Consider the following 10,796-nt stretch of genomic DNA (forward strand, 5'->3'; position numbering starts at 1 on the left):
TAGCTGCTTTTCACTAGCTCTACTCATCCTGAACATCCGCCAGCAAGTTCAGCACCGTAAATGCCCCTGGTGACACAAACAGGGCAGCAAAGTGCTCTGGGGAAGGGCAGGCAGGCGGCTTTAGCCATGGGGCTTCCCATCACTCCAGCCTCCTGTGGTGTCTGGACATCAGCACTCAGTCCTTCTATAACAGATGGTCGCCAAATCAGACTGAAAAAGAAGTCCCCAGACCTTAGATATCCCACACATATACACACTCAGAAAACAAAATAAAATATTCAAGGCATTTGAGAATCTGCCACAACAAAAGAAAACACGAGCAACATGTTTTAGATGAGTAGATATGATCTTATAACTGACAGAAGCCTTTACTCAGTGGTCTTCCTAGGATGCACAGGATGGCAGAAGCCAAAAGAGACCCCAAAAAAAAAAGGTTTTAACAATAGGAGTAACTTGCCTTTGCCAGATAATCATCCAGTGTTGCAGGCTGATCTGTATCTCATATAAGGGCATAAACAACATGTGTTTGTCTGAGTTCATACCAGAGGAAACAGACTGCTGATCTCAATGTCCTCAAATGATACATGAATACATTTTAAGCACTTGTTTTTCCCATTATGTTCTGAAGTCCAAAATAGACCTTTTATTACAGTATCTCCAATTTCAGGACACCTAGACAGTAAACAAGTGATCAGGGAATGGGAAACACTTATATTAATAGCAACAGCACACTGTTCATAAGTAGAGGTGTCAATTATTACTAAGCAAAATGGACAGATTACCAAAAATACCACCACAAACTTAAAGACAACAAACTTAGTTTTATTTTTTGCTCAAACCCAAAGAAAATCAAACTTATTCTGAACATTTTATCACCATTCACTTCTTGCTACATTTTTATTGGAACGAATATTTTTAAGGACCTCTCCACATTAAGAATATCTCCTGTCTCCAAGCATCCCATGTTAGTGGCTGTGTGACAAGCAGAATTAAACCCGAAGCAGAGCCCAGCCTGGCTACTCCATCCCATCTAGCTTCTCTAGGAAGCATCTCACTCGCATGGACAGCCATCTGTATTTAGTGCCAAACCTGTAAGCTTGCAAAGCATCTGTAATTCTGCTTCAAGTCACCAATATACATGAACTGGAGCATCTTGAAAAAGAACCCAGAATGACAGATGCTTTTGGAATGACTGCCTTAAACATTTCAAGTGACCAAGGTCTCATCCTTTACATATGCAGAACTTTTTCCTTTTCTTTAGCATTCAGGAATGACCATCTCAAATCAAAGAGTATCAAAAAATCCTCAGAGATTTTAAAATTTGTGATGATAGATACATGACCTACAATTACTTTAACCACCTACCCCTGTGAACAAACTAACTGCTCAACTTTATTCTAGTTATAATTTAATAGCTTTGTAACTTAAATAATACCTTTCTCCCTCAACTACTTCATTTCACTGTTTACCACCAAATCTTTATATTAGGTACTCATTAGCATTGACTCCAGATGTTCAGGGGTCTACTAAAGCATTACCCAGAAATCAAGCTAATTACATTATATAGATCCAGTGCTTGGAAGAACCTGACCCCACTTCATTCTCCTGGACTCTCCACATATTTTTATACACACTGAAAAGACAAGGTTAGGCTCACCTTCCTTCTATCTATTGCATGCACTGGTGGCTCAATGCATGCATTATCCCAAACTGTCCTCCATTCAGATTTAATTCCTATGCACTAAAAGGAATCACAGAATATGCTGGGTTGGAAGGGACCCACAAGGATCATTGAGTTTAACTCCTGGCCCAGCACAGCACCATCCCCAAGAGTCACACCATGTACCTGAAAGTGTTGTCCAAACACTCCTTGAGCTCTGCCAGCCTTGGTGCTGCAACCACTGCCCTGGGGAGCCTGTTCCAGTACCCAACCACCCTCTGGGGGAAGAACCTGTTTCTAATATCCAACCTAAACCTGCCCTGACACAGCTTCAGGCCATTCCCTTGGGTCCTGTCCCTGGTCACACAGGGCAGAGATCAGTGCCTGCCCCTCCTCGTCCCCTCACGAGGGAGTTGCAGACTGCAATGAGTCTCCCCTCAGTCTCCTCTCCTCCAGCTGAACAGACCAAGTGCCCTCAGCAGCTCCTCACATGGCTTCCCCTCAAGGCCCTTCACTGTCCTCATGGCCTCCTTTGGACGCTCTCTTTTTTACACTGTGGTGCCCAAACTGCTCCAGCACTGGAGGTGAGGCCGCCCCAGCCCAGAGCAGAGCAGGACAATCCCCTCCCTGGCCCGACTGGCGCTGCTGGGCCTGGTGCCCCCAGGACAGGGATGTCCCTCCTGGCTCCAGGGCACTGCTGGCTCAGATCCTACTGGCCCTCAAGCAGGACCCCCAGGTCCCTTTCTGTGGTGCTGCTTTCCAGCATCTCCTTCCCCAGTCTGTACGACATCCAGGGTTGCCCCATCCCAGGTGCAGAATCCAGCACTTTTCCTTGTTGGATGCAGTTTAAAAATATTTTGCAATTAGGAAAAAAAAATCAAGATAGGAATGTAGCGAAACAGTATTTGTATCAAGTCCTCAAGCAGGTCACTTGTGGCACATCTCCCAGTAGCTTGAGACAGTTTGACCAAGAAAGCAGAGACGCTTAGTTTCAATGTGAGGGAGGCTACTCATTTTGCAGCACACAGGGAGATGAAAGTGGGAGTTTCCAGATGAGCACAGTTCTCTGCCCCACAGAACTAACATTTACAGAGGCACATACAAAAGAAAAATAATGCAATGGTGAAGCCACATACAGTTGTTATATTTACATGCATAAACACACTGCACAGCTTCTGAATAGGTGAAAATCCTTGGCACCAAGGAACGTTCAAGTCAGACACAGAGTCACAATATGCTGAGCTGGAAGGGACTCACAAGGATCACCAAGTCCAACTCTTAAGTGAATGGCTCGTACGTGGACTGAATCCCCAACCCTGGCATTATTAGCACCATGCTCTAACCAACACAATCAATAAAACACCAGAACAGTGATGACAGCAACAGCAAAAAGATTAGACACATGCAAATCTTCAGCATGCAACTAAGAAAGACATGGATCACTCCTCAACTGGGGTGCCTGGCAGAGCCTGCTGAGATCAGTAGGCCTGCACTGACAAAAGCAGAACACCAAGAGCGCAGTGCTCAGTGTAACTGCAGTTACGCTATTATTTATTCCTAGACCACCTCTCTTAATGCAACTTTGCATAAAATACCTCATGCCTAACTTAAATTTATGATTAATAATATTTTTCTTTCAGCTCAGTTCAGCCCACTGTTTCATTCACTACTGGCCTCACCTCTTCACCATATTAGCTGCTGTCTTGCTTCTGGCCATCAGAATAGACTCAAAACTCCTGTTCTCTGTACAAGAAAATATTGCAATTGTAACAGAAGCTAAATTAAAACACTTGTGTCACGAACAAGGGCAAGAGTGTGAGAGAGTAGCAAAAGGTCAAATAAAAAGGGAGATTTGTTACTTTTCCTTCCCAAGAGGATTAAGAAAAACATACAGGATTTTAAAAAAAACCTGTTCCAGCCTTTTTCCCTGATGTATGACAACATGAAAGAGACCCTCCAAATCACTTCTCACAGGAGGCTATGTAAAAACCCAAGTTTCTTGCATGACTAATGTAAGAATACTGATGATGTCATTGTCACCCCTTTGGATCACATCTGTCCTACAAATCATTATTTCTTACTGGCAGCCTTGCAGCACTGGTAAAAACTCTGTTTAAGGTCTCACTGGGAAAAACGTAGGTGATGTAGTAACTGGTACCTTTGCTATCTCATCAGAAAAGATTAGCAGGGATGTAGACCACCTTTCCTCTTTCATTCCCCTAAGGGGTTCTTTGCAGATGGGGTGTGGGAGGGGAGATTTGTCTTGCACCCCTATAAAAAGTTGTTGTCTTCTGGGCATATTCACTTCTTAAAGGAGGAGGAAAGAGAAACAGTGAGGTCATAAATTTATAGAGTTACATCTCCCAGAGATCCTTGTCTTCCTCATACACATGGGTGTTCATCAGAGAGAAGATTTGTGGGGCAGGGACCTTGTTTGCCACAGGGCATGCAAAAGCACACTGGAGGAAGCATTTCAGTGCTGTCACTTGTCTCAAGAATGACACAAATAAGCTTCCCCTGGATCTCTACTGTCTGCAAAAATAACAAAATGAACACAAGGGAAATAAAGAGAAATTCCCCATGCCAACAAACCTTTCCACAAACATCTGTTGTTCCTGATCAGTGAGATTCCACGGAAGGTAAGGAAAGATTGATACTCAGGGTATGTATGTTAGAAGACAGACACCACAGCAACCAGAGACAATACAAAACTGTCAGGTGCTGCACCCAAATGCAGGACAACGTATCACACCCCAAAGGAGTTATCTTACTGCCCTGACCCTTTCACAGCTCACTAACATTGAAAATGTAAAATGTAATGTGAAACAAAAAGACAACAGGACCATCCCTGAAGTTTAAAAATGAAAAATAATAGTAGTAATCCCAAACAAACAGAAAAAGGCCCATGAAACTCCAGTCTATGCATTAAGAGTGGCAGATTAAAGACTCCATTGTTGACAGTAACAGTGACATTTTAAGCATGAGAGAGGAAGCAACAAGCCCTTCAAAAAATCAGCAGCAACTTTCAATTACAATGAAACAACACATTAAAAATAGAAGTTTAAGACTGAGGACTCTTTAATGCCCTGTGGAGTATTCAGGGACAGGAGTAAACAAGGTATTGATATACTTTACACTGCAAACAATGTTAGTGGCAAGCCAAATGGGACGAGCCCCAAATCAGAGCAAAATTTCAAGACATGAAGTTTAAGATAAGGGACTGTAATCAAATTACACCACAAATGGGTCTATTCATCTGTAAGCATTTTAACAGAGAGCATTGAATTACAGTTTGAAATAAAACAAATTAATTTGCTTTCTATTTCTCAAATATCTATTCATTATTTTCCTACTGCCAAAGAAAATTTCTCACCTTAATACGAGAATGAATGTGGGAAGAAAACTGAAATATTAATTTACAGGCAGGAAAAACAAGAAGAGTTTGGTATTATTTACATTCCCATTCCTCTTTCTGAATAACATGAAGTCAACAAGCTAAGTGAAGACAGAAGAATATGTGATTGCAATTCAAGTTATTTTGTGCAAAAGGCCTAGCACCTTACATACATCCAATAATGTGGCCACAGTATTTTCTTTCCTCCCCCCAAAAAAAAAAAAAAAAAAAAAATTCTCACAGTGCCTTCAGTGCCTTCCACTACGTTTTTCTTTTTCCTGAAAGCTATCACAATCCAAATTACTTAATATCATAATTTTTAAGTGCAAGGCACGCATTGCTCCTCGTCCTCCTCCAATTTGGCAGCACTGGAAAAGCACCTTTTAAACAAACCCGCGTGTGGAGGACTCGCTCCTTCTGTAAGTGCTGCAAGGAACAACAATCCATGGAAAAAAAAAAAAAAAAACAAACAACCAAAAAAAACCCCAACAAAAACCAGAGAGAGCGAGAAAGATAAAAAAAAAAAAAAAAACAAACCACCACTCCTCCTCCTCCTCGGGCTGCTGTTGTTGCCTTTGTTGTCCAGCGGCCGCCCCGAGCCTGCAGCCGGCCCGGCCGGGCCCCCGGCCCCCACCTGTTCCCATTCATCCGCCGGGCGCAGCGCCGGCCGGGGCGGGCAGCGGGAGGCAGGAGGCGCGCTGGGGGCTGCCCTAAAGCCGGACGGGGACACCCTGAACTCCAGCGCTGATCCACACCACCATCTCCCAGGCTTGGGATGGGGGGGGGGTGTGCGTAGGGAAGACGCAGGTGCTCCCCTCACCCCCAAAAAACCCTGCCCTCTGGCGAGGACGGCGTCCCCCCTCACCCAGCAGCCTGACTTCTTGCAAGTAGGGTGCCCTCACCCACCCCAGCACCCTGCCCCTTTGCAGGAAGGACGGTGACCCCCACCCAACACTCTGCCCCCTTGCAAGGAGAGGTGTCCTCCATCCAGGACCCTACTTTATTTTTTTTCCCCTCCCCAAGGAGGAGAGTACCCATCAACCCACCCCCTTTCCAAGGAGGTTGTCCTGCTCACTTGCAAGGCAGATACCCCCCACCCCAGCCCCTCTGAGAGAAAGAGAGTGCCCTGCCAGCACCCAGTCCCCTTGCAGCAAGGAGGATAAGCCCCCAACACTCCGTCCCCTCGCAAGGAGGACGCCCCCCGCCCCCGCGCTGCCCCATCCCCAGCACCTACCTCGTCTTAGAGGACAGGAAAGCAAGTTTGATTAATCCATAGGTAAACAACTGGATGCTCTCCTTGGCTATGCTGGCCACTCTGAGCCTGTGCTCTAGGATGTGCAGTTCCATCTTTTCCTCTTTCTCATTTGTAGTTCATCTATCCCTAGGGTTTATGTTGTGTTTTTGAATGGGAAGGGGGAGGAGGGGGGGGGCTGTTATTGTCAGTGCCTTTTTTTTTTTTTTTTTACCCCCCCCCCCCCAGCTCCGTCTGTCCCTGCCCGGCTCCGGGGGCGGGAACGGGGGATGAGGGAGCAGAGGGTGCAAAAGTTGGAGCGGCGGAGAGGCCGGCGGGGCGCGGAGCGGAGCAGCGGAGCCCGGAGTGCCGAGCAGCTGGTGCTCGCTGGAACAAACAACTTGCCACTCAAGCCCGGCCCGGCGCGCCTGCGCCGCGCCCCGCCGCATGCCGGGCCTTGGAGTCCGCGGCGCCGCCGCCGCCACCACGGCGGGGCCGGCCCGCCCCGGGGAGCGGGAGCGCCCGGCCTCACGCCCCCAGCCGCCCTCAGGGGCCATTTCGACCAGTCGCAAAAAAACCCCCCAAACCCATTAAAACGGCAATCAACGCTTGTAAGGCCAGCCGGCTGAGGTGTTGTTTGTTTCATTTTCTTTGCACCTATTGGCTAGCTGGAAAATCTTTCACAACGCAAAAACCCAGCAGGAAGGAGAACTTCAGAAGTTTTCATTAACAGCAGGGAAATACTCAAATCTTACCTTGTTCATTCCTTCATGTGGCAGATGGGAAATCCTTGTCACTTTCCCTGTGCAGCAAAAATAATGTGGAAAAAACTGTTCACTTTGCAGGTAAGAGTTACAGAGGTAAAATCACAGCTGTCAACATAAAGCCGTCCCTGTGTGTGTTGTAATGCTGGAAGGGTGGATGGCTGGAAAGGTGAATGGCCTGTTTGTCCCCATTCTTGTCCCACTCCTCAACTCCAGGAGGCTGAACGGAGGTAGGAAGGGATGGGCTGCCAAACCAGCACCCCAGAAATGGGACTGCTCTGGCAGTGCCACTCGGGAGTGCCACGACACCGACCGCAGCCGTGCTGTTTGTGAGCCCCGGCTCCTCTGCGCTGCACCCACTGACACCATGCTGACCAACACAGAATTAAACTCAGTCTTGGGGTATTCATAAAACAGGACTTAGGCAATAAACCTGATTCAGGGGTAAACCTGTACAGGGGTCCCTCTGACTTCAGATCACACTGATTCTGCCATGAACACACCACCAGCGCCTAGTCACTATGGCCCTTTTCACCAAAAGATCTCAAATAAGCTTTATAAAGACCATCAGTAGAAACCTTTCTGTTCTACACAGAGGGAAACTGAGTCATGGGATGTGTCCAAGTGCCCAAGATGAGAGCTCAGCCAGCCAAGCCCCAATTCCAAGTGACTCCTCTACCCTACAGAGCAGGAAGAGCTTCTGCAGTTTTAAGTTTTTTAGAGTCTGTCTTGTTGCAGAAATCCCTTGTCTGGAGACAAGCTTCCAAAACTAGGATTTCCAAGCCTTTCTATTCTGTTAATTCCCATGGATGGCTGTATTTTTCCCCTGGACATGTCTGTTCTTCCTATGTCTGTGGCCATACTCCTAAAAGGCTGTCTTAATTTTATTACATCCAAAAAGGAAAAAACTTGAAATTAGAGGCATTCACATTAATAGTTTGTCAAAATCATTTAGAGGAAATGCAACCAACATAACGTACCAAATCTCTACTTCATTTTTTAAAAGCCTTTAAACAACTGGTTTTCTTTCATGGCCTCACAGTTCAGATGAATCTAGGCATTGCATTTTAGGAAGCTGAAGAGGATTTTTAATCTGCTTCCACTGCCAGTTCAAGGTATTGAACTTCAAAGCTCTGAATGTGTCTGTGCCCAGCTACAAAAAAATGCCTGCACCTGCATCTACAAATCACAAGACACTTGTGTTCCTCTGGGACAATGCAGACCACAGAGTCCAGAAGGAAGCAGCCTGGAACAAAATATACATGCACCATCTTGGTTGCTGGGATCTGTCAGAGGAAACTGGACAAATGTAGCCTGAATAATTTCTAGGAAATGCTGCAAAACTTTCCTCTTTTAAGAGATTTTTCCGTCATAATCAAGACACCATTCACAACATCAACTCTTCTTCGCCTTCCCACTTAGAGAAAAATATGTTGCCCCCAAGCAGAGCTTTCTCAGCCCACAGAGTCCAGACACTCCAGGAAGGCCACCAGGGATTATGCTATTACAGTCTAATTACCACAGAAAATGCTTACATGAAACTATGAGAGAGTGAGAACAGACCCAAAGGTAAAATCAATGGGGACCTTTTGAACAAGCAACTCATCAGAGACTTTGTTCTGCCTGCAGGGAAGGAGAAAAGGAGGCCCTGACTTAGTCATCTGGATTTACTAAAAAAAAAGAAGAATCAAGCAAACAAGCAAAAAAAGCCACTCCCCACCTTCCCCCCCAGCCCACAAAGCACAAAAATACTTCTTCATTTTGTGAGTTTACATCTGGTGCTCTCCAAAATTGCAATGTCTTTTCTGGGCCTGTTCAGCTGCTACAGTTTTCCAAGTCTTCCAAAGAAGGCCTGAAGGCCTTTGAGCTAGAAACACTGACCTCATGGCTACTGTGAACCTTCACATAGCTGACTGTAGGAAGCATTAGGAAAATATAAAGCCCTACCAACACTCAATAGAATTTTCTACACATGAAAAATATGTCTATCTCAGCACAGGCAAATTTTTAAAGAGCAGGCTACCTGGCAATTAGCCAAAATACTATTAAGGGCCCCCTTCTCCAGCTGACATTAGTATTCAAATCTCTCTCTCCCTTGTTGCCAGGTATATCTGGGAGATTCTATGCAGGGAGCAGCCTAGAATATGTTGTTAGTATATATAACATACTATAATATTTTTTGATTACTGCAATTTCAAGTTTTCCATATTTTTGCAGCTTGGGAGGACTCAGTTGGCCCAGCCCAACCATAGAGCAAGGACCTGTTGTGCAAGATGATGTAACTGCCCATTTTTACTAAAACCAAAACCCATTCCCTGCCCACGCAGCTTCCAGTGTCAGTTACCACAGCACATGCTAGGCAGGAAGAACATAGGAATGGGGAGCTCGGACAAGAACACAGGCAGAGGATATAGCAGCAAAACAAATCTCACCAGGCCTTTTGAGTCGTCTCCTGCCTGGATGGCGAGCAGAGCACTTATGAGCCGTCATAAGTAGATGAGATTTCTAAGTGCTATGGGTCAGATACCACCCATAACACTGAGCAAAATTTGGGGGTTGAAGCCTTGAGACCAGAGGAGGTGGGGTTTCTCCAGTAAAAAAATAGAGACTGTACTTGGACCAACAGGGACTTGTCAGATATCTTGGCTTCTGTTCATGATCACAAGGACCTTCTAAGTGGTAAGCTGTGCAAGAGCCATCTCCTGCTTGCCCTGGAGCACTGTTTGTGTGGAAGTGAGGTCCTCAGAAGAAATGGATTATTTAATGAAAAACTTGAGTTCAAGGAGATGGTCTGCATTTTTGCCTTGAACATTTCTCTCAGTGGCAACCAAGGCACAGTTCGCCAACAGTTCTCTGGGAGACTCTGCTCTTCTGAGTCTGAATTTTGTCTGAGAGCAAAATTTCTCATAAAGTACACTGAAGTTCACCACCCAAGTGTCTGCATGCAATTTGCGTCCAAACCACACTGTAACACTCAACAACGATCAGCTTTGGGAAATAGAAATTGAAAATATGTAGAAACAGTTTAAGTGGAAGGAATGTAATTACGCCCTGTGACAAACAGTTCATGAAGATCAGCATTGCACACAGAGGAAAAATAAAAGAGAATTTCTAATCACGTGAGTCATCATGTTTTATGCAGTTACTACAAACTGCAGCAGGATATTTCAGTATTATTTTATTTAGATGATGGAAGTTCTTAAATAATTCGTAGTCTTTTCTGATACAGTAAAAGCCCCAAATTACCTTATTTAGTTCTCAAAGATGAAGGTATGGTAGCCTTTTCCAGATGGATTTTAACATGCAGTATCTAACTTTTTGGCAATAAAACCTCATTTTTAAAAATAAATATAATTTAGATTAAATTATCTTTCATGATTTGTATGACATTGCACTGCTGCAAATCAAACATTGCTGTTGGTAGAATTATGCTCTTCTTTCAAAAAGATCTGAAATTCACCAAGATCTTGACCTCTGACTAGGGCTTGTGACAGCTGCTAAGACCTAAAATAGCAGATAATAAAGGCCTAATGTGAATGATGTAATGGCAATACCCTGGATAAATATGCCCAAGGCAAGATGAATCCAGTGTCACAGTTGTTTGTACTAGCATTTGCTTTTCTTCAGTAAACGGAACACATTAAATTCTTAGCACAGCTGTAGCTCTGGTGCGAAACCAGGATCAATGTCCATTTCTGGGGTCCCTTTCAGACCCAGTACGTTAGGGATACAGCAATTTGTTCCAGC

The 10,796-nt window shown here is 44.9% G+C and overlaps 1 protein-coding gene across 1 annotated transcript in view; it reads right to left on the minus strand.

Annotated features, from left to right (window-relative positions):
- CASTOR2 (cytosolic arginine sensor for mTORC1 subunit 2) overlaps positions 1–6,691 on the minus strand; it is a 143,769-nt gene extending 137,078 nt beyond the window's left edge. Inside the window, exon 1 of the mRNA XM_032130071.1 lies at positions 6,289–6,691. Within this exon, the coding sequence (XP_031985962.1) occupies positions 6,289–6,401 (113 nt within the window). The 5' untranslated portion in view covers positions 6,402–6,691. The remainder of the gene's footprint in view (positions 1–6,288) is intronic.
- Positions 6,692–10,796: the final 4,105 nt, after the last annotated feature.

Source organism: Corvus moneduloides, chromosome 20 (genome assembly GCF_009650955.1).
Source record: "Corvus moneduloides isolate bCorMon1 chromosome 20, bCorMon1.pri, whole genome shotgun sequence".
NCBI classification, from domain to species: Eukaryota; Metazoa; Chordata; class Aves; order Passeriformes; family Corvidae; genus Corvus; species Corvus moneduloides.